Source organism: Cavia porcellus, unplaced genomic scaffold (genome assembly GCF_034190915.1).
Source record: "Cavia porcellus strain 051 isolate PalLab524CR breed Dunkin Hartley unplaced genomic scaffold, mCavPor4.1 scaffold_28, whole genome shotgun sequence".
Lineage (NCBI taxonomy): Eukaryota > Metazoa > Chordata > Mammalia > Rodentia > Caviidae > Cavia > Cavia porcellus.
This window is the reverse complement of record NW_026947511.1, coordinates 40,389,530-40,415,697: the sequence shown is the minus strand read 5'-3', so window position 1 is coordinate 40,415,697 and position 26,168 is coordinate 40,389,530. Positions and strand designations below refer to the sequence as shown.

The following is a 26,168-nucleotide window of genomic DNA, read 5'->3' as shown; positions in this document are numbered from 1 at the left end:
CTCCTTCCCGATACCGGAAGTGCCTTCTCACTTCCCTGAGTCGTACAGCCCGGAGCTTGGAGGTCATAGCCCTTTCCCTTCTCTCTCGGCTGTTTGCCCCTTTTAGCTACGACCAGTCTCCAAAACAAAAACAAAAACACCACCAATGACATAAAAATAGGGCATTTTATTATAGTTCAGGGATATCAGCTTTGGGCAGCAGCAGAAGGCAGCTTCACATAACTCTTCATAGGGGGCAGTGGCCGAATCTTGCGACCAGCCCAGCCCCCCTTGCGATGCCACAGCCCGCTGTTAGGCCTCTTGCCCAGCCAGCGGTTCCGGCCGGCTTTGCCAATGACCCGTTTGTTATGATCCACGTTGGACACTCGGCCCACTGTAGCTGTGCACGTCTCTAGAACCTATCAGCGAAAGCAGATGGGTAGAATGCAAGGGCTTGGGCAAGTACGGAAGTAGGGGGCTGGGCAATGGTGTCAGTGTGACTCTGGGAGGTTGTCACCCTCAGGGAGAGTGTGACATCGTGCAGTTAAGCCTAAGTAGGGACTGCATAGCTGAAATTAGAAGACTCCGTTCCTTATTCCATTCTGGGGGCACTGTGATGAAATGTGCTTAGGCATGTGGCAAAGGGTAGTCCCAGCAGGAAGCAGTTCCCAGCATCCTAACACACCTGGAGCTATGGCTCAGAACCCTCCCCCTGCGCCCCACACACCTGCATCTGCCTCTTCGAGGGCAGCTGGATAATGACTGTCCCGTTCACCTTCCTCAGCAGCACACCACACGTCCCTGGGGAAGGGAGGAGCAGCTTTGCCACCCTCCACAGTGAAGGAGGAGGAGTGGGGTTCCCCTGGGGCCCACATCCCACATGCTGCCCCTGCCTTGCCCTTGGGGGCAGATACAACAAAGAAATGTTTCCATGTCCCCCTTTCCTTCCTTTTCTCTGCCCTTGGACCAGATGTGGGCCATGGGTTCTGAGACTGTGATGTTCGGTACAGTAACCCTTCCATACTGTGGGACCCAGGGCCCTTTCCCCATACCTGCAGCTCGGATATACTGGGCCCCTCGGCCTGGTTCACTTTCCACATTGTTGATAAGGGTCCCCACAGGCAGGGCCCCAAGAGGATGTGCGTCCCCTTCCTGCGCAGCAACTAAAAGACAGGGTTCATCAGTCTTGAACCTTTGCAGCCTCCAGCTCACATATCCGGCAGCCACCTCTTACCTGCAATGCGGCCTATATGGTTAGAGTTTAGGATCACATCGCCGGCCTGCATGTTTTCTGTGGCAATGATCCAGCGTTTCCGGCTACCCCCAGCAACCAGAGCTATGTTTGCTGACCTGTTCAGGATGGACAAGTGAAGAGACAATCCAGGAAGCGCTCACATTTTCTGACATGCTACACAGCAGGTATTCACACCAAAGTTATCATCCCATATCCCAAACTTGCCTACAGGGGTCATAGCGGACTCTGATAACCTTCTCTTCAAAGGATGCTGGCTTGGCACTCTGCTCTGGCCGGAAACGCAGAAAGTCAATCATGCGATAACGTTGTTTGTGGCCTCCACCAATACCATGGACACTGATGCGGCCTACAGTGGAGACAGAGGATATGGTCCAGTTTAGACTAGTTCACCTTCTAGCACTGGGAACAGGTCTGTGTAGGGCCTGAATCTAGTGCTTCCCAAAATTATAGTACAAAGAAAAAACAAAAAAATGTGCATAGCTTACTAGGGTGAGGGACATACATCTATGCAGATCTTAGTAAAAATAGATGATTGCCAACTGGGTGTGGTGACACACATCTGTAATCCCAGCACTTAGGAGGCTGAGGCAGGAGGATCATTGCAAGTTCAAGACCAGTTTGGGCTACAAAGTGAGTTCAAGGCCAGCCTGAACTACATAGTGAGACTGAAATTGTATAAAGTGTCCACATACATTCATTTTGAATTACTAAATTCATCAGGTTAACAAAGACCCATGTCAATTGTACTAAAATACATTTGACTTATAAATTTTGGAAGGAAATTGTCATCACATTTCCTTTGTATGGTCAGTTGTCTGTTGTTTTGTCTCTGGCTCCAATGATATTCTGCATGCAGAAGGAACCCTTTAATAAATGCTTAATTACAAGCTGGGGGTTTAGCTCAGCAGCATAAGCACCTGCCTAGCAAGCTCAAGGTCGTGAGTTTGATCCCCAGTACCAAACAAAAATAAAATAAAACAAATGCTTAATTACATGCCTCTGCCACCTTACAAAGCATAAATGTGTTATACAGGTCTAGGCTCCCAGTATGTTTTCTCCTTTACTGCTTATGTCTCCTTGTCTTTGCTCCCACCTGTGTGGTCTCGACCCCCTGACTTCCTCATTTTCACTGGTGAAATGGTGTACTTGGTACGACTTTTCCAGGACACAAAATTGGCATTAAGGGCCACAGAAGTAAGGAGTGAACGGCAGGAGTACAACATCAAGGTAGAGGGCAGTTGGAGGGCATTGCTCATCACCTAGAAATACAAAGAAATCTCATTCATTTGAAAACTAATTGAAGAAGCCTCAAAGAACCAAGTAAAGGGTACAGACCTCCCAGACATGTCCCAGAGCAGCTGTCCAAAACCTCTATGTCCAAAATCTCCACTCTTCACAGCTTGCACAAATATCAGTACAGGGTTTATCCACGTGTTCCACGTTCATCACCTCTCCTCATTTGATCCTCTCACCTCTCAAGTATTTCCCAATGGAATGTTCCCCCTTTGGTCATCTCCTTCCACATTTGGATCAAAATCTCCTTCTCTGGAAGCTTTTCCTTTCCCAAAAGCTTCTCTAGAATCAGTACCTTCTAACTACCACTGTCAACATCAATGCCTTTTGTCCCCTGCATTATGTTCTGGGAGTTTTCCATCTATGAATGAAGGAAAGAGATTTATTGGCAGACTTCCAGTAGAGAGTACGTTGGTTTCTTAAGTAGGTTAGTTTGGTTTTGAACTTTATTCATCTGCTAAACTCTAACATAGTCGTCCAAAAACTCCAGAGCAGCAGACTTCTTTCTGTAATTCACCAGTTGCCCACTAGGGACCTGGGAAATCTGAGATCACTATTCTTGGAATCTTGTCTTGGATTCTCTAACCTCAGCAAAAACTGCATCTTTGTAGATATCATAATGGTTAAAAGTACAAAATGGGGCATGGGGTTACAAAGCTTAACGGTACAGCAGTGCTTAGCAAACACCAGGCCCTGGGTTCAATTCCCATTACGAAGGGAGCAGCCTCTGAAGCAGTCTGCCTAGCTTCAAGCTCTCCTAGTTGGTGTATGACCTTGGATTGCTCACAGATTTTCTCATCTGTAAAATGGAAATGCTAATGACTATCTTACAGAGTGATTGAAAGGAGTTCATTTACGTATTTGAAATGTTTTTACAGGGAATCCTACTCGGGACCTTGTGCTTGCCAGGCAGGCACTGTGCCACTGAGCTGTATCCTCAGCTGTCTTTTTTTTTTAATCCCCGGTGTTTTGTTGTTATTTTTAAAATTTCGGTAATGGGAAATCGAACTCACGACCTCAGGCTTGCAAGGCAGGCGCTGTGCCACTTAGCCATATCTCTGGCCTGTTGTTTTCTGTTTTCTTTTTTGGTATTTCTGAGACATGGCCTTGCTAAGTAGTTCAGGCTGGCCTTGACCTCACTATGTAGCCCAAGCTGGCCTTGAACTCTCGGGATCGTTTTTGCCTCAGCCTCTTTGACGTGCTAGGTCAGAGCCCTGAGGCATCACAGCCGGTCGTATTTGAAATGTCTATTACTCATGCCTTCTTAAGCATAGCATTCAACGACCTGTATAACGTATGATCTGAAAAGCACTTGCACTCCAGTGTCTCATCCGATAAACGAGACAAACGTACTTATAAAGGAGACAGCTGCCAGGCATGGTGGCCCCTAATAACAGCATTTGGGAGGCTGAGGAAGGAGGATCGCCATGAGTTTGAGGCCAGCCTGGGCCAGTGAACTATACAAGGCCAGCTTGAACTAAACAGCGAGACCCTGTACATTAAAAAAAATAAAGAGAGCAGAGGCCGAGAGTGATTTATCCGAGGACCTGGGCCCGCATGACCCCCGCGACTAGACTCTTTTGCACCCCAGTCTTCCATCCCTGCCTGCCCTCTCTTCGGCGGCCCAAACGGGGACAGCCTCTTTGTCAGGTAATGCGGATTACCTGAGCGGCAGGGAGTAGACGAGGGACGGGTCCAGTGACAGCTGGGGGCGCCAGGCTCAGAGAGCCCAGAGCGCGGGTCAGAGACCACAAGGCCATGAGAGCAGAAAGGTTCCTCAGGGTTTAGCGCGCTACTTCCAGGATTAGCCAGGCTGCCGGGCGCCCCTGTATGACGTCACCAGCCCGGTGTTGTCTCTTTCCAAACACGTAAAGGAAGCCGCGAGGGAACCCGAGGCCCAGCCGGGGAAACGCCTCCGGCCCGCCCAGAGCGCGCTAAGAACCAATCGTCGGGGACTTCTGAGGTCTCGTGACTGAGGAACCGCCCCCGCCCCCAGAGCCGTCAAAACAATTGCCTCGAGCGGCAGCCATGATGGATTTAAAGGGGCAGTACCCGCAAAGGAGGCAGCAAGACCGACTGACTGCAGGTGAGTCTTGGAGGGTACCGCTGGGGCTGACGAATAAAGTCTTGGCCATCTTTTATTCTTGCACTCCCAGATAGATTAACAACCCGCCACCGACGAACCCAACGAAATTCCAGATTCAAAGCTCCGCCCCCCGCGGTTCTTCCCCGCCCCCCGACGTCCAGACACACGGACAGAGGGCCCGCCCCGCCCCCTGTGCGCCGACGGGCTGTGACCTCGGGGTGTCTGGGTGTCTGGTCCCCCGTCCGCGACTCAGACTTCGTCCCTCCACCCACACGCCGTTCCTTCGGCTCCCTCCTGTGTCACCCTGTCCCCACCCGAGGCCCAAGGGCAGGTTCGCAGTGCAGGACACTTAATCGTAGCCCAAGTGCGTGAAACCTTCTGCCCGCGTGCGTAGTACCGGGGCATTCAGCAGTTCCATTCTCCCCTGCACCGGGAGGCCGCTGAGAGGCACCTTAAGGTGATTCCTCGCAGAGTCTGGTTATAGGGGATGGTGACAGAGAAAGCCATGGGAGTAAGCAGAGTAGGAGTGACCAGGTTTTTCTCAGCCTGTCCCAGACACAACCCTGCCCCGCAGGTCTCTGATTTAATCAGTGTCTTCCTTCTTGGGAGAAAGTAGCTCCCTAGGGCTGGAGGAGGGACATCGCTCTCTTTGAAGACCTGTAGGCAGGAAGGAGGGTGTTTGTCCGGGGTGGGGCTCTGTGCCAGGTCCTCTGGGTGGCTGAAGTGGCGAGAGAAAGGGTGGGACTGCCGGACTTCTGGACTTTGGGCAGAGCAGATCCTCCTGAATCCCTGGTTGCTGAGTAAAGTTTCTTCCGGGCCAGGCCTGAGCGCGGCAACCAAAGGCTCTGCTCTGTACACAGGTAAGAGGACTCCGAAAGCAAGCGAGGAGCGAGGCCCTGTGGAGGAAGTGGGAAGGCAGGCTGAGTCCTAGGGGCTGGGAGGTACGTCCTGTCCTGAGGCTATGGGGCAGGAGGACACAGGGTGAAGACCTTGAACTTTCTGAAACCCTCTCCTCTGGGTCCTGTGAGAAAGGCTCCTGTTTTCTTTTCCCTCTCTTCCCTAGTTTAACATCCAAAGCTATTCTGTTTTGGGAATATCTCCTGTCTGCTTTAACCCTGTTCCTTTGGCATCTTTCTTCAATCTCTGCATAATTTCTGTAGCGCTCACCTCCAACTTCCTTTCCCTAAAAATGCTCCCATTCTTGTTCTGTTCCTAAGTCCCCCAGTCCCTCTGCTAGCACCTTTGCTCCTTCGATGGACTTTGCTCCTTAAAGTCCGTTCCTTTCCTTCATCCTAACTTTGCATTTGGTGGTCACTCTCTCTTTGAACCATAGGGTCCCCCATACGCTTGGCCCTTCACCTGGATCTCCACCACCCACCCTGTGCCAAAGATGCTCAGCCTCTCTGGCTCATCTTTACCCATGCTGAACTCTGTTGTTTCTCTCTAGCTCTGGCAAGGTTGTCCTGGCCAGGATGTCGGGCCTGGTGTTGGGGCAGCGGGATGAGCCAGCAGGTCACCGGCTCAGCCAAGAGGAGATCTTGGGGAGCACCCGGCTGGTGAGCCAAGGGCTGGAGGCCCTACACAGTGAGCACCAGGCTGTGCTGCAAAGCCTGTCCCACACCATTGAGTGTCTGCAGCAGGGAGGCCATGAGGAAGGGCTGGTGCATGAGAAGGCCCGGCAGCTGCGCCGCTCTATGGAAAACATCGAGCTGGGGCTGAGTGAGGCCCAGGTGAGAGAGGAGGGTGGTGCCTGGTGGTCCAGAGTGCATATAGGAACAGTTGTCTGATTGGCAGTTTGAGGAGGTTGTTGGAAATAACCTTGTCTCATGTGGTTGCATTCAGTAAATGCCTGTTAAGCCTATTATGTGCCAGGAACTCCTCTGAGTACTGGGGAAACATCAGCAAATACAGTAATTAAACCCTTAGCCATCCAAAGACTGATATTCTAGCTGGGAGAGACAGACACTACACAAATAAGTAAATGATTCACATGCCAGATTGAAAATCACACACCTGCAGTCCCTGCTACCTGGGAAACTGAAGCAGGAAAATCACAAGTGCAAGGCTTGCCTGGGCAACTTAGACTAATGTCTCAACATAAATAAAAAGGGCTGGGATTTTATAGCCAAGTGGTAGACCATGCATAAGACCCTGATTCCATTGCTAATACCAAAAATAAAATTAATAGATGCAAAGAAGAGCATTGAAAAGATGGTGTTTGAGGTGAGTGAGTGCTCCACGCAGTAAGTAGGGAAACTGTGTCTGAGCAGGAAGGGAGAGCAGCAAGCACCAAGACCTGGACATTAAGACACTGGTGTGGCTGCAGTAGAACGGATGAAGGGAGACGCAGAAAATCAAGTCAGAGGTGTATGAGGATTGGGAGAGGGGACAGATGATGTGGAACTTGCAGGTCATCAGAGGGACTTTGCTTTTGCTTTGAGAGAGAGGAAAACGCGTAGAATGTTGAGGAGCGGTGTGACCTCTCTTGCTGTCATCTGGCTGCCAAGCTGAGAGTAGACTCTAGGGGAATTTGCACAGAACAGAGAGGCCATGTGGGAAGCTGTAATGGTTATTCAGATGGGAACTGGTGGGCTGGCCAAAGCTCATGGCAATGAGATGGAGGGAAGTTGGGTTTGGGGTGTATTTGGAAGGTAGAGCTGCTGTCTACTGGCTCTGCTGTGCTCTGCCAGACTGGCCCCCTCCAGGAGGCTTCCCTCCTCCCTGTCCCTGAACCCTGCATCCAGAACCCCAAGCTCACAGGCTGTGCCCACCTAGGTGATGCTGGCCCTTGCCAGCCACCTGAGTACAGTGGAGTCAGAGAAACAGAAGCTGCGGGCTCAGGTGCGACGACTGTGCCAGGAGAACCAATGGCTCCGGGATGAGCTCGCAGGCACCCAGCAGCGGCTGCAGCGCAGTGAACAGGCTGTGGCCCAGCTGGAGGAGGAAAAGAAGCACCTGGAGTTCCTGGGACAGCTGCGGCAATACGATGAGGATGGGCATGCCACGGTGAGCAGGCGTGGACTGGACAGCTGGGCCCATGATTAGGGCAGTTATCTCTCATCCTGGGAGAGTTCCCTTTACAATCCTGGCACCAACTCCAGGTGACAGCAAGAGTGAAAGGAGTCTCTACCCATTCAGCCAAAATGTGCCAAACACTGCACTGCATTGATGAATGGGCAGCCAATGATTTTTCTAGTGGTCATAGGTTTGTGAGGGGAGAGTGACAGACACTGGACAATGCAATCTCCAATCCTGAGTCCTACAGTCAGAGAAAGTATAGCCCAAGTCGCATAAGACCTTCTTGACATTTGCTGTCAAAGTGAGTGAAATTCAGCCCTCATTGAGCAGGCTTTTATGATGATGCATGTCTCTATGCCTTGTTTAGTGAAAGAAATGTGCAGAGGAGATGCAAAGAACTGTGGAAGTAGCCAGGTGTGGTGGCGGACACTTGTAATCCCTGCATTTGGAGCTAAAGTATGATAGAGGCGAGGAAACACTTTCCAGGATGAGGAGAGTCCAGGCTATAGAGCTGGTCTAGCTGGCACACAGCATGAAGCTAGTAGGAAGTTGGAGGCCTTTGTATGAGGTCGAATTTCTACTGGGAAAAGCACATTTTTCTAGGGTGGAGTAGGATACCAGGAGAATGCTGAAATTGAGTACAGAATAGGCTGGGGCTGATAACAGGCGTGAGGCTGAGCTGGACACTTTGGGTACGTGTCAGGAAGATCAGACACGCTCCATCCCTCAGGACAGACGTATAATCAGAGTAAACACACAGGAATCAGCATGGGGCTGTAATTGCAGGAGTTGAGGGAGGGGGAGGCTGGTAAGGAAGGGAATTTTCTGGGTGTGAAGGAAAGGACAGTCCTGTTCCAGCTGAGCATGGTAGCACACGCTTGTAATCTCAGCACTCAGGATTGAGACAGGAGGATTCCTGTGAGTTGGAGGCCAGCCTGAACTACGAAAAAAAAAAAAAAAATCCTGAGCAAGTGTCTCTGGCTTTTATAAACAAGAGAGGCCTGAACTTTGCTGGGCCAGATGTGGCCTTTCCCTGGGGCAGAGGCAGGAACAAGGGTCTTTTTCCCATGTGTCAGTAATTTTGTGGCTCAAAGACACCCCTAAAGAGTCAACTCGTGCCTGATATCCTGCTCCTTCCCTTCTAGGAGGACAAGGAAGGTGACGCCACCAAGGACTCGCTGGATGACCTCTTCCCCAATGAGGAGGAGGAAGACCCCAGCAATGGCTGTGAGTCTGCCTTGGAGTTGGAAGTTAGGGGCAGCAGGAGATCTCACTGTGTAGCTCACTGTCTACTTCCTGTGGAGATGGGGGAGAGGCCAGGCTCCTGCTTTGATTCTCTGGCCTCCCCCTTTCTCCTCAACATTTCTTAAATACTTAATATGTGTCAGGCACTGGAAAAGCAGATGAAAACGATAAGGGTCCTGCTGAGCACGGTGGTATGCGCCTGTAATCCCAGCACTTGGGAGGCTGAGGCAGAAGGATTGGCATGAGTTAGAGGCCAACCCTGGGTACACAGTAAGGTCAAGATAAGTCTAAACTACAAAGCCAGATCCTGTCTCAATAAACCCCTCAAAAACAAAAAAGAAGAAGAACAACAAAATATTGGAGGGCTGGGGATATAGTTCAGCAGCACAGTGCCTGCCTGGCAAGTCAAGGTCAAGAGTTTGATGCCTGGTACAAAAAAAAAAAAGATTGCAGTGGAGAAGGTGCTTCTTTGAGGGCTTGGTGAGAGTGTCAGCTGGACATGGATTGGGCTATGGGGAGGCCAGGTGGCCATGAGGAGAGCAGAAGTCCCCTGAGGTGTCTTCTGTCCCCTCTGTGGGCTTTAGTGTCCCGGGGCCAGGGTGCTGCAGCAGCCCAGCAGGGTGGCTATGAGATTCCTGCGCGGCTACGGACACTGCACAACCTGGTGATCCAGTATGCAGCCCAGGGGCGCTATGAGGTGGCAGTGCCACTCTGCAAGCAGGCACTTGAGGACCTGGAGCGCACATCTGGCCGTGGCCACCCTGATGTCGCCACCATGCTCAACATCTTGGCTTTGGTGTATCGGTGAGTATTGCCCTGTCTGTTAGCACTGTAACCCTCTTGGAACAGGTACCCCTGTTCCCACTGTGGTCTCCTCTGGCTCCCATGCCCCTCTGCTTGGGTCTCTCCTCTAAGGCCTCCCCACTGGGGTGCCTGCTCGTGTACCACATGTTCCTTTCTTCCATACCAAAGCTCAGCCCCAGAGAATGTCCATCTTGCATGCTGTCGGCTTTTCCTCTCTTGAAGAGTGTCTCTGTCCCGCAGCCTTTGCCTGCTGCTTCCCTCGACTCATTGGTGGCTTTTTCTTGGGAGGGCAGTGCTCCACAGCCTGCTGGCTGAGTGTCCACAATACCCTCATTGCCCACACAGGCTTCTGGTCTCCAGCAGGTATCCAGTCTTTCAGTGGACCCCAGTCTTCCCACTGGGAGTTTGGGAAGGAGACCAGCTGGGTGTAGAGTTCAGGGTAATTCCTGTCACTTTTGTTCTCTTCCAGAGACCAAAATAAGTACAAGGAAGCTGCCCACCTGCTGAATGATGCCCTCAGTATCCGGGAGAGCACACTGGGCCGAGACCACCCTGCTGTCAGTATCCCTGGCCTCTCCCCATCCCCACACAGCTCTTTTGGCTTTTCTTAGTAACTCTGTCTACTGTTCTCAGTCCCTGTCACTAGGGGTACTTAGGAAGGAGGCATGAGAACGCCTTTTATTTATTTTTCTGAGATAAGGTCTTACTATGTAGCCTAGGATGGCTTTCAACTTATCGTGATCCTCCTGCCTCAGACTCCTGGGTGCTGGGATTACAGGTGTGCACTACTGTGCCCAGTTTAGAACTCCCTGGACCCTGCTGCCCAGTGAGCCGAATAGGTCTCAGTTCTCTGAGACTCAATGATGCTTTTTCAGATCAGTATTTTCCTGAAATTTAATTCACAGGCAATGTATTCTATTAACATATCTGATTCCACAAATGTTAGCATAATGCTCTAATACAAAGAAAAAACGCTAAAGTAATTTATAATATATCATGATAGTATAAAAATACAGTAGTAGCTGCATTGAGTACAACTGTCCTAGAAGACATAACAAAGTAGTCTGATATACAACAAATTACTCTAAATTTTAAAGAAGTAAACCCAGTAAGCCATCTACATAAGAAGTCTAGATTAAGAAGGAGCAATTTGGGGGCTGTAAATTTAGGTCAGCGGCATAAGTGCCTTGCCTTGCAAGTGTGTGGTCGTGAGTTCGATGGTACCGATAAAAAAGAAAAAGACAAAAAAAAGGAGCAATTTGGGTGTATACTCAATTAAACTCCAGGGTAAAAAATCATAGTCCAGGTTCATTTATATATAAGAGAAAAAGAGAGCTGGGTGTGATGGCCCATGCCTGTAACTCCAGCACTTGGGAGGCCAAGGCAAGAGGATCATTGCATGTTTGAGGCCATCCTGGGCTACAGAGTGAGTTCAAGGCCAGCCTGAACCGCATAGTGAAGCCATATCTCAAAAAAGACCAAACAATAACAATAACAATAATAATACTAATAATAACCTTAGGTAATAATTCTATGTCAGGAAAAATAAGATCTTTTGAAAATGAACTTGCAAAAAAAGAAAAGACAATGAGCTTTGGGCACATTTATAGTTCCAGCACTCAGAAGGCTAAGGCAGGAGGATCACTACAAATTCAAGGCTAACCTGGCCTCAGAGTAAGTTCAAGGCCAGCCCGGACTGTAGTGAGACCTGTTTGAAAAAACAAAACAACGGAGCTGGAGATTTAGCTCAGTGGCATAAGCGCCTGCCTTGCAAGCGCGCGCTCATGAGTTCGATCCCTTGTACCGATAAAAAAAAAAAAAAAAGGCTGCTCATCAAAAAACAAAACAACAACAACAAAAATAAAACAAGTTCATCCACAATTTTATAAATAAATAAATAAATAAATAAATAAATAAATAAATAAAACAAGAAAATGAGCTTCCTGTATGACATCATTCCTTTGGGACAGGACCTGTGCTCAGGAGTGAAGGCATATCCCAGGAAATATAGCTCCTACCTTGATCTTCCTTTAGGCAGTGAAGCTTAGGTATCTGAATGTCTGACAGGTTGTCCCAAAGTTGGAGAGCCAAGCCATTCCACACATGCAGAAAGAACAGCTGAGGTGTTCGCTATACCCTCTGTCTTTATGGCAACCAAAACCAAACCTTTTGCAGTCTCTGCAAATCCCCCAGAGGGTGACACCATGCTCACAGTCAGGGTACCAGAGTCCAGGGCTCAAGGTTCTCCAAGGTCCTTCACTGCAGCAGTGTCTGATCGGAACAGGTCTCCTTCCCTCTGTAGGTGGCGGCCACACTCAATAATCTGGCTGTGCTGTATGGCAAAAGGGGCAAATACAAGGAGGCAGAGCCGCTGTGCCAGCGAGCGCTGGAGATTCGAGAGAAGGTATCCGCGTCCCTTGTGACTTCCCCATCCCTGCAGGGCTCCCCCATACCCTACCCTTGACCTGCCTTTGCCCCTCCCTGCTGTCTCACAGACCCCTCATCCCTGCCAGGTTTGTATTTCTGCTCCCTGTGTGTGCACCTGCACACAGTCATGTATCTGTTCTTTTGTTCCTTCTCAGGTCCTGGGCACTGACCACCCAGACGTAGCAAAGCAGCTAAACAACTTGGCCCTGTTGTGCCAAAACCAGGGCAAGTATGAGGCAGTGGAACGCTATTACCAGCGGGCACTGGCCATCTATGAGGGGCAGCTGGGGCCAGACAACCCAAATGTGGCTCGGACTAAGAACAACCTGGTAAGGGTTAAGAAGGAGCGAAGGGTGGAAAGAGGAGAAGTGAAAGGCCACCTGGGCCTTGGGGTGGGGAGCCTGATGGGCTGAATTTAGTCCACTCCTTTCTTTACCATGGTGCCTGTCTCCGGGCTGCTTCGGGAGGAGGGATCTCCTTCTAGCAGCAGAAGTTGTATAGCTTCCTGGGAGTGGGGTGAGGAGGACGTTAACCCTGCAGCTGAAAAGGGATCCATGAATGGGGTCCAGGGAAGCAGAGCTCCCTGCATCTGGCTAAGACCTTCCCCCTCCATCCCATGCTCTGTCTGCAGGCATCCTGTTACCTGAAGCAGGGCAAATATGCTGAGGCTGAGACCCTTTACAAGGACATCCTGACCCGTGCACATGTGCAGGAGTTTGGGTCTGTGGATGGTAAGTGTGGGAGCTGGCCCCAAGAGACTCTGGGTCGTGGCTCCCCCATACCGAGCAGCTCCTCACCCTGCGTCTCATCCCCAGATGACCACAAGCCCATTTGGATGCATGCAGAGGAGCGGGAGGAAATGAGCAAGGTGAGTGGGGGCCCCACAGGGAGCACAGCCTCTGTTATGCCCATGCCTTAGTCCAGCCCTCACCTCCCCACCCAGTCCTGATGGAGGGGACCCCCAACACCTCTCTCCACTCACCCTGGGCTCCCCCTCCACGCAGAGCCGGCACCGTGAGGGCGGCGCACCCTATGCTGAGTACGGAGGCTGGTACAAGGCCTGCAAAGTGAGCAGGTGAGCTGTGAGCCCAGAAAGCACTCATCCAGGTCTGGATCCAGCCTTCCTTTGACCCAGACCTTACCCTGCTCCCTCTCTTCTGTTGCCTGCTCTGAACCCATTCTTCCTTTCGTGATCTCACCGCGCAGCCCCACAGTGAACACCACCCTGAGAAACCTTGGAACTCTGTACAGGCGCCAGGGAAAACTGGAGGCAGCAGAGATTCTGGAGGAGTGTGCCCTGCGTTCCCGGAAACAGGTCAGAGGCTCAGAGGAAAGAGGTGCAGGAAGGGTCCTGGGGACAGGATGGCCACAGCTCCTTGTGAGTGTCCTAAGATTGGAGGAAAGAGGTTGATGAGGAAGAAAGGAAAGGAAAGGCAACCTTGTGACTGTTTGCTGTAAGTGTGTTCCCACTCCCAACCTACCCTTTAGTGTTAGGGTACCAGGTTCAAGATCCCCTCCATAAACAAGAGTCGAGTTGGGATGGGAACCTTCCCTTTGATGGAAGGACATGGGCAGTGTGGGGGCCAGGGATAAGGCTGAGGGGAGCCCTAAGCCCTAAGCCTAAAAAATCCTGGGTCTCCACCCATGCAGCTGGTCATGAAGTCAATTCTGTGCTGTGTGGGCCATAGCTAGAAATCCACATGCATCTCTAGGGAATGCACTGTAAACAGACCAGGTGGCACCTGCTCCCATCCTATTCTGTGGGCTGAACATTGCAAGAGGGAAGATGTTTTCCTTGTAGCCACTAAAGGAGAAAGAGTAAAAGTCCTATGCTGAGGACCTAGGGAACAGAATTCCTAGCTTCTTTTTCTTCCAGGGCACCGACCCTATCAGCCAGACCAAGGTGGCAGAGTTGCTTGGGGACGGTGATGGCAAAAGGACATCCCATGAGGGCCCTGGGGACAGCGTGAAATTTGAAGGAGGTGAAGAGGCTACCGTGGCTGTGGAGTGGTCAGGGGTAAGTGTGGAGCCTGCTTTTTAGGACATGTTGGGGGCAAGGGCCCACGGCCCTGTCTGGTTAGCTTTTCCCTTCTGGCCTGTTTCTAGCAGCCAGATTTTGCTAAGGGGATTCTTTTCTTCTTTTCCTTGTCTTCTTTTATTGGGGGCGGGGGGTTGCTTTTTTTGAGATAGGGTCTCACTATACAGTTCAGGTTGGCTTTGAACTCACTGTGTAGCACACATTGCTGATCTCACAGTGATCCTCTTAGCTCAGCTTTCTGGGTGCTAGGATTACAGGTATGCACCACCACATGGGAATCTGTGTGTGTTTCTGCATTAAGGATTAAACCCAGGGCCTATCATTGAGCTATATACATCTCAAGGCCTCCCTTTTTAAATTTTGAGAAAGGCCTCAAACTTGAGATCCTTCTGCCTCAGCCACCTGAGTAGCAGGGATTCCAGGTGTACATCATAGCAGAATTCTCAATTTCAATCACAAGTATGGGACTTGTGCAGGATAAATGGCAGGAGTAGGCTCAGAAGCCAATCTGTGTGGGATTCTTTTGGCTTCTGTTGTCTGTCTCTGTCTGTCAGGATGGCAGTGGGACCCTGCAGAGGAGTGGCTCTCTGGGCAAGCTTCGAGATGTGCTCCGCAGAAGCAGTGAGCTCCTGGTGCGGAAGCTCCAGGGGACTGAGCCTCGGCCCTCTAGGTACACAGTGGGTTGAGATACAGCCCCACCTGGCCTTGAACTTTGGAGAGATGCATGGGAGAGGCCAGTGGGCCGGTCATGGAGAGAGAACCTGGGCAGAATGACCACCGTGGTGGAGATGAAGGGTCCATTCCAGTGGGAGATGCTGGTGCCTGATGCAGATAAGAGTTCATGGTGTAGGGCCAGGGCTTTATGTCAGTGGCAGAAGCACCTGCCTGGCAAGCACAAAGTCATGAGTTCGATCCCCTGGACCCTCCCCCCAAAAGAGTTCATAGGTGCCAAGGGAAATGGGGAGGCGGTGATCTGACCCTGTGTAGCAGGACCCAAGGGCCATGGTGCTGGGACCACTTGGGACAAAGAGCAGGGCTCAGTTCTTCCTTTTCTATTGTAGCAGCAACATGAAGCGGGCGGCCTCCTTGAACTACCTGAACCAACCCAGCGCTGCACCCCTCCAGGTGAGAGCCTGGGCCCAGCCCATGGGAGTCAGGGAAGAGGGAGGGGCCTGCAGTGGGGATGAGCCAGGCAGACTGCTGATGGTGGTGGAGGGTGACCACCAAGTAGCAAGGAAGTTAGACCAGGAGGAAAATAGGGATCGATATTCTCTAAACTGGTACTTTGGAAGTATGAATCATTCCAGAATGACCTGGTGTGGTGGCTCATGTCTATAATTCCAGCATGTGAGAGGCTGAGGCAAGAGAGTCACCATGAGTTCAGGGCCAGGTTGGATACATAGTGAGACCCTGTCTCAAAAACAACAACAACAACAACAACAAAAACAAAAACAAAAAATAGAATTCAAGAATGATTTGGAGGGGCTGGGGATTTAGCTCAGTGGCATAAGTACCTGCTTGGCGAGTGCCAAGTTGTGAGTTCAATCACTAGTACCAAAAAATAAAAAATGATTTGGAGATGCTAATTGTTCTTTCTCTTGCAGCTACAGGAAATTTAGTAGTCAATGAGAAGGGAAAAAGTAATCCTCACTGGAAAAGACAGTACACTTTAGTGGCAAATGACCACTTGTCATTGAGCGTATATGCCAGTATTTGTGTGCCTCTTCCTGATAATTTCTCCTCCACCAAGTCCTGGACTTCTGGGAACCCTGGAAAGGGCTGGCCAGGACACTGAATTTGGGGGCTATAGGCGTAATCCTAGTCCCAGAGATGAGGGGCAGCCTGGGCTGGGTGGACTTCAGGAGGCTGAGGGCCCGTGGTGTGACGGGTGATGGTGTCTCTTTCAGGTATCTCGGGGCCTCAGTGCCAGCACCATGGACCTCTCTTCAAGCAGCTGACATCTACCTAGTGCCCTCACAGCAGCATTCCCATTGCTCGGAGTCCCCACTCCAGGGTGGGACAGTGACCCGAAGCCTGCTACTGCCTGCAGGGTCTCGGCCCCTCCTCAGGAAGGACTCTTAGGACATCCCACCCTGGGGTCCTATAGTAGCTCACTCACAGGTCTCCCCAGTGAGCAAGATGCAGCTTGCCACTGGCCTTGCTACAGGAGGATTTGCAGCCAGCCATGGCACCACCTCTTGGCCTTCCTGTTCCCCCCACCACCACCACCGCTCCCCTCTCCCTTTGGTTATTTCACTTGATGTCCACGTATTTCACATTTCTTAAATAAAAGAATCAGGTAACCTTTCTGCTGGTGAGGTTGAGCTGGCTGATTTGAGGGGTTGCCAGGAAGAGTTACATCAGAGTTCTTCCCAAAACCATAAGGGGTGCTGGACGTGGTGGTGCATGCCTGTAATCCCAGCACTTGGGAGGCTGAGGCAGGAGGATCATTATGAGTTTAAGATCAGCCTGAACTACAGGATGAGACACTGTCTCAAAAAAGGGGGAGGAGCTGTGACAGTCTAACAGAAGGAGGTCTCTTCTCATTCCTCTGTTTCCTCCCAGTGGGGCCTGGAGGAGGCGTCTGGGGGATGGGGAAGGAGGCCCACAACCCGAAGAGAAGGTGCTGTGGGCTGAGTTGTCAGGGACATGTGGTGACCATGTGGCAGGACCCTGGAGTCCTGGCGCTACTTCTGCCTGTGAGGCCCTCTGTGGCTGCCCCTCCTTCCCCAGCTGCTAGGGGAGAGAGGTCTATCAGGCCCGGGGCCCCTCTCGAGGAGAGGGGACAGGGCCTATCCATCCCCTATGTGTATCCTGGAGGCATGAGCAGCAGCTGGGGCCCATCTTCAGGGCTTGACTCCTTCTGACCGGGCCTCCTACACCCCTTGCTGCTTTCACAACAAAGAAAGAATGTGGGGGTAGTGGCGGTGGGGGTGGAGGGTGCCTGGAACCAAGGCTGTGCTGGGCCTCCTGCAGCTGGAGACCTGGCCTTTCCTTGCCACAGCCCAGGCGCCTGGAGATGGACTTGGGCTGAATTTGCCAGTTAAGCAGCCTTCAGCTTAGTGTTCTGAGTGCTGTAGGTTTCTACATTGTTCTTCAGATTGGTCTCAAACCGAGGCCAACTCCAGCCATGGCCTCCTTCCCACTGGTGCGTCTGTTCTAGGGCTCCACGGTAGCTCCAGGTGACCCTATTTGGGGATAGGAAAAAACACTGCTGGTCTCGGTCTCCCTCAAGATTTTGAGTTCCTTCTCCCCACTTAGAGAATTCTGAGTGACCGTAACCGTGGGTCACAGACTCCAGGTAGGTCTAGAACTGACCACACACCCCAACAGCCCTGGAACCCCAAGAGTCACTGGTTGCCGACGAGGCGACCCACGCACAGCAAACTAATCCGCTCCCGGGCCCGCCTCCCTCCGTCCCAGTCCCGCTCCAGATCCCTCCCCCAGCCGCGAGCTCCTCCCCGCCACGCCGGGCAGGGGGCGTCGGGGGGCGGGGCGCCGTGCGGCCGCGGCGGGGAGGGGGCGTCGGGGGGCGGGGCCTGGCGTTGGCGGCCGCGGCGGCGCGCGAGGACTCTGAGGTGCTGGGCGCGCGCGGCTCCGGCTCCGGCTCCGGCTCGGGCTCGGGCTCAGGCTCCGGGTCTGGACGCCTTGTCTCAGCGCAGTCGGTCGTGCCCAGCCTCCCGGGCCACCGCAGAGTGAAGAGCGCGCGCCAGGTGTGCGCCCCCGCTGTGCCCAACCGACGCGATGGGACCCGCGGCCAGGCTGCCCCTGCTCGGCGTCCTGTTGCTCTCGGTGCTGGGCGGTGAGTGCTGGGGAACTGGCCGCGGCGGCAGAGCCCGGGGCGGGGCGCGTAGGGTCCTGGAGAAGGCGCGGGGCCGGGTATCGGGCCGGCGGGGTACCCAGACTTGGTCGGGTCTCTCGGGCGCGCATCGCCAGCTCTGGAATTGGCCTGGCCCAGCTCTGCCTGGCCTGAGAATTCGCTTGGAGCCGCTGGAGCCCCTGGAGTTGTGGGCTTCTGGCCCTGCTGGGGAGCTTCTGTGAGGGCAGAAAGGACTCCCCCCATCGGGGTGCATTTGGGTGGCCGAGGCAGGGACACGGGGTGCCACGCAGGCTCAGTCTAGGTGAGGGACCGCGTCCGGGGTCCCTCCCGCGGGATCCTGGGCAGAGCTGGGACCCCAGATGGCCCCGCTGGCGAGGGCGGAGGAGGGAAGAAAGGAGCTGCCCGAGCCCTGAGCCCTGAGCCCTGTGGATGCCAGGAGTGGAATCTGGGGAGCGGAGGTCCCAGGCTGTCGCGGTGACTAATGTGGAAGGGCCGCTGCCAAAATCGGGCATGGCCGGCCTGCCAAGGTGCGGACGGGGTTCCCTGAGTCTTCCTGGATTTCCATCCTGTGTCGGGGAGAAGAGGAAACCTGCCTTCCTCCGGCAGAAAAGGGAGAAGGGTCCATCCAGGGCTCCATGGTGGCCTCTGGTTCTCGACCAGGATGTGGCTCTCATCTGGGCCAGACAGGACACCGTCACCCAACCTCACCCCCCATTGACCCCCTCTAGTGGGGTATGGGGGGAGAGTCAGTCACACCTGAGACTCGCTAATCAGAAGTGAGGTGCTTTGCAGGAAGTTGCCAAGCTCCCCAAAGCCTGGACTGGAAATCCTGCCCCTCATTTTCCCAGTGATGAAGTCTTCCAGTGGGGGTCCTTGAAGCGGCTCTATCTTGGGAACCTCTCCCGAGGGGACTTGTCTTTTGAAGAGTGGTAGTGTCCTTTGAAATGTGGTAGTGTCCTTTGCAGAGGGGAGGACTAGAGAACTGTTTTTCTGACTTCTTCCTGGCCTGCCAGCTGTCGAAGGGTTACTGGGCTGGTAGGTAAAACCAATATCTCTTACCTCCTACTTGGAAAGCAGCAGAGAATATAACTAGGAAAGAAACTCCAGGATTCGCAGGAGATGTTTCTGGAGTGACCTTGTGTTTCTTGAGATGTGTGTGGTTGCTTAGTGCTCATGGCACAGTCCACATCTGCTCCCAGAGGAAGTATGGAAGTGGTTTTTTTTTTTTTTGGCACAGCCAGGATTGGGAGTCTGGCTCAGCCATTTGTGGGTGAGCAGCTGAGCTCTCAGGCTTCCTGGGTCACCTGGATGGGTTCTGGTGTGTGGTTTTTCCCAACCCTATAGGTAGAGCTGCTTGGCTGCTGCTGTTTGGAGTTGTGAAGTTCAGGGGAGATTCTGGTGGAGACTTGTTCAACAGATGCCTGATTCCTTCCATGAGAAGATGCCTCTGATGTTAATCGATGTTAATCCTGGGATGGATGCTGGTGGGCTGCAAGGGGAAAATCAGACAGGCAGAGGGATTGGGACAGGAGGTCTGGAATCTCCTCCAGGAGCAGAGGTTGTCTTGTGCTCAACAAAGGAACACTTTAATGAGAGCCTTAAATCAGTCCCACCAAATGTGCTTCACTGCGGAACCTGTCCTTGTGCTGTAAACACTTTCAGAGGAGGCTGAGGTGCCTGCTGTCTTGTAGTAAAACCCCAGATCTCTGTCCACCCCACATGGATGACTTCAAGAGGCGACGATTTTTTAATGAATCAGTGTAGATTTTTCCGTCTCATTGTTCAACCATGTGACTAACTGGAATTATAGTTAGATCTTACTGTTAGTAAGGCTGCAGTTAGGGACTTAGGCATCTAGACTGGCCAAGTTTGTGGATTGGACTATTTTGAAATTTGGGTAATTATACTGTAAATGACTGATTTACTTTCCAAACTTGGAGATTCCTGATGTGATAAATATGGTGATATAGGAGAAAGCTTGAGTTTTGAAACCTGGCATTCTTTTTCTTGGCAGGGTAAGGTACCAGGGACTGAACTCAGGACCTTAGGCTTGCCAGGCAGGCGCTTGTGCCACTGAGCTATATCCCTGGCTCTGAGACCTGGCATTCGTAATGCCAACCTAGCATGATTAGCTGTGGTCACTACGTATCCCTGCTTCTGTCCCCTCCCTGGGTTCTTGTTTCTTTGGGAAAATTGAGTTGTCACATTCTGGGATGTGCTGTCCCAGTTTTTCAAGACTCGGCAGACTGTAATTCAGGTGAGAGATTTGCTTTTATTGGTGATAGGCAGGATGACACACTGGCATGCCTTCCAGAGGATGTTGTCAGTTTGGCCCTTCTGTGCTGCAGCTGGTGGTAGACTTTTACTTGGCTAAGCCAGCCTGAATTGGCAGGCCCTGTGGCCTGGGCACGGGTTGACCTTTTTGGTTTGTTTCCCCTGTAAGGCGCTAACTTTTTGGAGCCCTGTTGGGTGCATCTGGGCATGTAACCTAGGCTCTCTCCCCACTTTTGTCCACCCTGGAAGCTGTCCTCTCTCTCTAGCCACACAACGGATACTTACAGGGCTTCTAGACTCCTAGTCATTCTTAGGACACTGTCCATATATTGCTGCGGATGGACCTTTCCCTAGAGAATTCAGTACAGCACCTTATATATAACAGGTGTGTCAGGGCTTTAGCTCAGTGTCACAGCACCTGCCTGGCAAGCGTGAGGTCCTGAGTTCAATGCCCAGTCCCCAAAACCAAAAACAAACCAAAACAAATAAACAGTGGGTCTTAGTCTATGTTCAGAATGAAAAGGGGACATGAACCTTTTAGGGGTAGAGCAGAGTAATCAAGGGCAAAGTTAAACATTCCCTTTGTGTCCTAGGCTTATGGAGTCTTTGTTGGTTTGTTGAGACAGGGTCTTGCCTTGTAAGACACTCTGGCCTTAAGCTTGCTGTGTTGCCCAGGCTGGCTTTGAACTCTTGATCCTTTAGCCTTAGCTTCCAGGTGTCGGGATTACAGGCTTCTTTCTGGCCACACCACACCTGATCCTGCATATGGAGTCTTTGGTGCCTTGTCCAGATTCCTTGGGGTGGGGCCTCCTGGTTTATCTTCTGGTGGCCTCACTATCACAACAGAGTGGGAGGCTCAGACCCTCCTCCTCTGTTTCTGGGCTGTCCATTCTTGGTGGCTTTTTTGGTTTTGAGACGGCAGAGCTTCCCTGTAGCCATCACCATATGTGAAGTTGACTTGTCTTGAAAGTTTGTAGCTAAAAGACTAGTGTTTCCGTTCTTTCTACTGTGAACTGTTTGGGGACTGAGATTTCTAATTTTGCTGCTCAATAGTCTGGGAACACTGACCATAGTGGCAGTCCGCTTGTTAACAAGCTCTCCAGGAGACTGTACCCCGAGCTCTGTAGGTCCCTGGCCTAGGCAACCTTCCTTACAGAAAAACTCATGGCATAGCGCTTTCTTGTGGCAGCAATGTCCATCGGGCTGTGTAGTGTTTTAAAGATTTCTTTTATTTACTTGTTTTGTTTTGTTTTATTTTGAGACAGGGTATGTAGTTCTGACTGGCCTTAGACTCTCAGAGATCCTTCTGCCTCAGTCTCCAGAGTGCTGGGATTATAGGAGTGCACCAACATGCCCAGTTTAAGATTTCCTTTAAATAACTTTTTTTGCTCAAACACTTTTTTTTTTTTTTTGTCTTTTTCGTTTTTATCAGTACCAGGGATCAAACTCACGACTGCCTGCTTGCAAGGCAGGCGCTTATGCTGCTGAGCTAAATCTCCAGCCCCAACTTGAACACTTTTTGATGTGTTATGTATATTTTAAAATGACCTCACTTGGGGTATATTTTGAACTAAATTTTTGTCAAGAAATTTATTTATGCACTACACGTGTGACTCCGGGGGATTGGCTGCATTCGATGTGATGTTTAGTTCCTCTTGGAGCCCAAGCTTTTCCAAGAGGAACATATGTCTCCTTTTTGTAAAGAAAACTATAGAGAAAATGTCTGTGTTTGGCCAGAGGGTAACCTTTCCAGAGGAATACGTCTGGTTTTTATAAAGGGAGGCATGTTGAGCTGGGTGTGGTAGTACAGTCCTGTGATCCCAACACCTGAGAGGCTGAGGCAGGAGGACTCCTGTGAATCTGAGGTCAGCCTGAACCACAAAGTAGACCCTCTCTCAAACACATACACACTCACAAAAAAATAAACTTCCACAAACAAACAAACAGACAAAAAACAACCAAAACAAAACAAGGCAAGCATGTTTTCTGGGGTTTGGCAGTTGTGGTGGTGTGCTTTGGAGCACAGTGTGAGGGGGTTCTTGCTAAAGCCTGTACAGCTTGTGTGAGACCCATCTGGGATGGAGGTTTGCCAATTCACTTTTTTTTTTTTTTTTCAGTATTCTAGCCAAGAGCTGTTGGGGGCCAGGGATTCAGTCTTTGGTGTTTTCCTGAAGGGGTAAAGGATTGGTAAGCAGGGTGAGTGTCCTGGGCCTGCAATGCCTCAACCTCCCAACCCCAGTAGCATGCTGTTCTGTTGCCATCTCCAGGTGGGGTCATAGGGTTGGGCTGAGGTGGCTGGCCCAGGCCCAACTCTCCTTGTCCAGGGCTGGTCGCTTCCCCTGTGCTGTATTTCCGATCTGGTCACCATCTGTCGGTCCTTTTTCTGAGGCTATAGAAGCCAGGGTTAGGGCCCTGTCGTATTGTCTGTTGTCACCCTGCAAACCCACTGCTGGCGCTTTGGTGGAGCTAGTACGGGAGCTGGCTGGCTGATCAGTGGTTAGAGAAAGCCTCTGTGATGTGTCACTGTTTCCGTCCTCTTTCCCTTTTCTTCTCTGCATTTAGGCCGTTTTCCTCCCAGTAACACTGCAGACAGAACTGGGCAGGGCGGGCCGGGCCCCTCCCCCATGCGCAGGCTTCTGGATCCCAGGTTTTGTCTCGTGTGGCTGTGTGTGGAGACATGAGGCAGTATCCCTTGAGTGTATGCACGGTGAGTGGGCCATCACCTACCAGGGGTCGGCAGAGCCCAAGCTCTTGTTGAAAGCTGGGTCCTCATGAGCCCTGTCTCCCTTAAGTGTGCAGGCAACTTCTGGAAACGAGGTCTGAGTTTTGGGGTAGGGATTGTGAGTCATGAGTTAGGAAGGTGTGGGTAGGTGTTACTCAGAAGTGAATGGCAAGGGGTTGGAGATGCAGCTGAGCAGCCGAGCAGCCGAGCACTTGTCTAGCACAGGCCAGTCCCTGGATAGACCCAGTACTTAACAAAAATACAGTGTGGCGGGAGTAGAGTGGGAGGGCAGGTAGCTGGACGTTCTGGTTCCAGTTTTAGTTTCTTGCAACCTTCTTGCAGGCCTGCCTGGCAAGATGGTTATGGAAAAGGACTAGAAAATGTCTCTTCTTCGTTGTCTTGCCCTGCTCCTGCTCCTCCTCCTTTTTCTGCTTCTTCTTTTTTTTTTGTCATACTAGGATCGAACCCAGACCTTATGCATGCCAGACAGACTCTCTACAGCTCAGCTGTATTCCCAGCCCTTTCTGTTTTATTTTGAGAAAAGGTCTTTCTAAGTTGCCTTGAATTTAGAAGCTTTTGCCTCAGCCTCCCAAGTAGCTGAGTTTATAGGCATGCAGTACCACGCCCAGCTTTATGTTCTTCTTTATTAGATTAGATTTTTTTTTTTGAAAGCCCATCTTGCCACATAGTTCAGATTTCAAAAGGAAATTCTATTTATAAAGACCTTCTTAGGAGATTCTTTTGCATTCAAGTTTGAGAACCACCAAGCTGCTGGAAAGAGGGTTTGTCTGTGAAGTGGAGGGGGAGAGTACTGGGGCTCAGTACATCGTGGGTACTGGGCTCAGAGGAGGGTGTGCCAAATATCTGGTGTCCATAGTGCGTGAAGCTGTCTTGGGTGGGTCAAGCCAGCAGGGAGACACGGGAGAGATGTAAATCACATGAAATTCTGAAGACACGAAGTCATAGAAAAAAAAAATCACATGAAATACAATAAAAGACACCGTTTGGTAAAGTGCTAAGTAGTATAGAATATTCCAGAATGTGTGGGACAGTAAGTCTGAGATGCAGGAGCAAATGGGGCATAGGAGTGGGGGGAAGGGCATCAAAGAGCTGAAAGGACGGAGCCAGCATTGCTAAGCAGACATAGGCAGTGGTTTACCACCTCTGAGTGCTGTAGCGGTGGCCTTCGGAAAAGGTCTGAAAACTGTCACTGCATCCATGCACAGGAGAGGAAGAGAAGAGACAGCCCTGGTGCCAGGATCCCTGTTTCTCTATATTCTGATTCTGATTCAGTTGCTACATAGCTGCACCATCCTGAGTTGGGTAATTAACCTTTTTGTACAGCACCAAGTAATGCTGGTTCCTGGGTCTCACTTATGGGGACACCAGACTCCAGGGAGCAGGGTCTCCCTCCAACCCTGGGGCCCTTCCCAGAGTCTATCTTGACTTTCTGTCTCCCATTTCCAGAGAGGTTTTCACAGACACAGCAGAGTCCCTCTTTGACTGCAGGCTGTAGAGACTGTTTGCTCATTCAAAAGCATAGGTCTTTTTCTTTTTTTTTTTTTTCTTTCTTTTGCAGTTCTGGGGATTGCAGTGGTATCCCAGACCCTTGTGCATGTTAGGAAAGCACTCTACTCCTGAGCTACATGTACCCCAGCCCCAAAAGCACAGATTTCCTTAGTGAGGCTCAGTATTCCAACTGTAGTTCAGCTTTGCATTTCCTAGTGGAGCTTCCTTGACCTCTATCCAGAAACTGAGTCCCCCAAGGGAGTGAGTACCAGTTCAGAGCCACCATGTCTCTGTGCTGAGGTCCTTCTGGCCAGAGGCTGGATTCTTGTAGTTCCCACAGCCCAGGCAGAGATCTACGGGACCCAGGGAAGGGCTTCTCTAATCACCCGTTCTCTCATCACTCGTGGCTGCGAGGGTTTCACTGTGTCACTTGTGGAACATGTCAGTGCCAGGGCTTTGTGGTTGGTGCGGGGGGGGGGGGGAATCTTGCTAGCCTCCTTGAGGCTGGCACATATGGCCACTCCTCCAGGAGACACACTGGCTTTTTTTGTCCATTCTTGGGAGCAGGGCTGGCGATGGGGTGAGGGATGCCTGTCTGCTTTTGGGACTGCCAAGGGCCCCAGCAGCTAGCCACATGGCTGGGGTGTAGCTTGGTGATAGAGCACTTGCTTAGCATTGCAAGGCCCTAGATTCCATCTCTAGCAGTGCAAAAACAAATGAAGATTTGGTACCCCTTCTTCCAAGTGGAGGAAACCCTGTGCCTGGCAGGGCTCTGGCTGTTGGAGCTCAGGCTGTGTTTCAGTATTGACATGGTGACTTAGGCATCTTGAACAGTGCACAACCTATACAGCTACTCTGGGTGTCCTGTTGGAACAAGAGTCTTGGAACTACTGGCCCTTCATGTCTCAGCTGATGGGGCCAAGATGATTGGATGACCTCCCTTGTAATGTGTTCCAGATCAACCATCTTCTCTGCCCTTCTCCTGCCCCTGTGGTGGCAGGATGGTCCCACAGCAGTATCCATTCCATGCTAACTCTATGTAGCTCCTGAGAGCTTGACTGTCAAAGGACTTTGGTACCTGGAGGGCCAACACCATGGTGGCCTCTGAGGCTGCCCCAGCTATGTCTCTGCTGTACCTCACAGGCTTGCTTACCCTGGGGTCTGGGAAGACTTTGAACAGGGGCTGTGTTTTATTGTCTAGGGCAGTGGTGAGGATGCCCTGTGGCATGTGTGCAGCAGCAGGCTTTTTGTAGCATTGAATGCTCTAAAAGTCACTATCATTGCTCTAGGACGTGGCCACAGGTAGGTGTGTTTAGAGCCAGCTGTGTGAGTGAGGGTAATTCTCTGGGTGCAAAGCGAAGTGGAAAGGTTTGAGTGTATTTTGGAGCAGTTTGGGAAGGAGTTTTCTGAGACAGAGACTCGCTGTATAGCCCACCCCAGCCTCCTACTCGGTTTTCCTATCTCAGCCTCCTGAGTGCTGAGATTACCTGTGTGCATCTCATACCTGTCTGGTTCTTACGGGAGGAACAAACAGAAAGTTTCTCTGATGAGAGGGCACACAATTGTACCTGGTCAGCCCTTTTTCTTTCGCACAGAAGAGAGATCACCTGAAGGGAGGCTTAGGGCTGGGTGTGCTTTGGATGAGCCTCTGTAATAACCGACAGCAGCGCCTGCCTTGCTTTATAATTTACAACAGAC

The 26,168-nt window shown here is 51.4% G+C and overlaps 3 protein-coding genes across 8 annotated transcripts in view; 2 read left to right on the top strand and 1 right to left on the bottom strand.

Annotated features, from left to right (window-relative positions):
* Window positions 1–146: 146 nt before the first annotated feature.
* Mrpl2 (mitochondrial ribosomal protein L2) lies at window positions 147–4,399 on the bottom strand. Its single transcript, XM_003473849.5, has 7 exons — window positions 4,192–4,399; window positions 2,328–2,493; window positions 1,439–1,580; window positions 1,214–1,329; window positions 1,032–1,142; window positions 707–780; window positions 147–398 (listed from the first exon to the last, which is right to left on the bottom strand). The coding sequence occupies exons 1-7, from the start codon at window positions 4,285–4,287 to the stop codon at window positions 186–188; spliced, it is 918 nt and encodes a 305-aa protein (XP_003473897.1). The 5' UTR covers window positions 4,288–4,399; the 3' UTR covers window positions 147–185.
* A 57-nt stretch (window positions 4,400–4,456) lies between these two features.
* Window positions 4,457–16,454, top strand: Klc4 (kinesin light chain 4). Of its 6 annotated transcripts, none has more exons than XM_063238836.1 (16): window positions 4,457–4,613; window positions 5,474–5,554; window positions 6,061–6,343; window positions 7,389–7,619; window positions 8,777–8,858; window positions 9,461–9,680; window positions 10,150–10,237; window positions 11,983–12,084; window positions 12,263–12,436; window positions 12,739–12,975; window positions 13,112–13,182; window positions 13,314–13,422; window positions 13,984–14,124; window positions 14,700–14,815; window positions 15,207–15,270; window positions 16,053–16,454. In XM_063238836.1, exons 3-16 carry the CDS (start codon window positions 6,086–6,088, stop codon window positions 16,101–16,103), a joined length of 1,944 nt encoding a protein of 647 aa, XP_063094906.1. In that variant the 5' UTR covers window positions 4,457–4,613; window positions 5,474–5,554; window positions 6,061–6,085; the 3' UTR covers window positions 16,104–16,454. The 6 variants fall into 6 exon arrangements, with proteins under 6 accessions (XP_063094906.1, XP_003473693.2, XP_063094904.1 ...); XM_003473645.5 differs by lacking the exon at window positions 5,474–5,554 and having other exon boundaries at window positions 4,495–4,613; window positions 12,739–12,838; window positions 12,923–12,975; XM_063238837.1 differs by lacking the exon at window positions 4,457–4,613 and adding an exon at window positions 4,728–5,070.
* Window positions 16,455–17,691: 1,237 nt separating this feature from the next.
* Window positions 17,692–26,168, top strand: part of Ptk7 (protein tyrosine kinase 7 (inactive)) — a 55,000-nt gene continuing 46,523 nt past the window's right edge. The window contains exon 1 of the mRNA XM_003473644.5: window positions 17,692–17,947. Coding sequence (XP_003473692.2) covers window positions 17,890–17,947 — 58 coding nt within the window. The 5' untranslated portion in view covers window positions 17,692–17,889. The remainder of the gene's footprint in view (window positions 17,948–26,168) is intronic.

Excerpts from the sequence above, each read along its gene's own strand:
- Mrpl2 (XM_003473849.5), bottom strand. The coding sequence starts at position 4,287 with ATGGCCTTGTGGTCTCTGACCCGCGCTCTGGGCTCTCTGAGCCTGGCG. Across the intron at positions 1,581-2,327 it reads AGGGGGTCGAGACCACACAG|GCCGCATCAGTGTCCATGGT; the intron begins GTGGGAGCAAAG and ends TCTCCACTGTAG. Across the intron at positions 399-706 it reads CCTCGAAGAGGCAGATGCAG|GTTCTAGAGACGTGCACAGC; the intron begins GTGTGTGGGGCG and ends TTTCGCTGATAG.
- Klc4 (XM_063238836.1), top strand. The coding sequence starts at position 6,086 with ATGTCGGGCCTGGTGTTGGGGCAGCGGGATGAGCCAGCAGGTCACCGG. Across the intron at positions 10,238-11,982 it reads TGGGCCGAGACCACCCTGCT|GTGGCGGCCACACTCAATAA; the intron begins GTCAGTATCCCT and ends TTCCCTCTGTAG. Across the intron at positions 12,085-12,262 it reads CGCTGGAGATTCGAGAGAAG|GTCCTGGGCACTGACCACCC; the intron begins GTATCCGCGTCC and ends GTTCCTTCTCAG.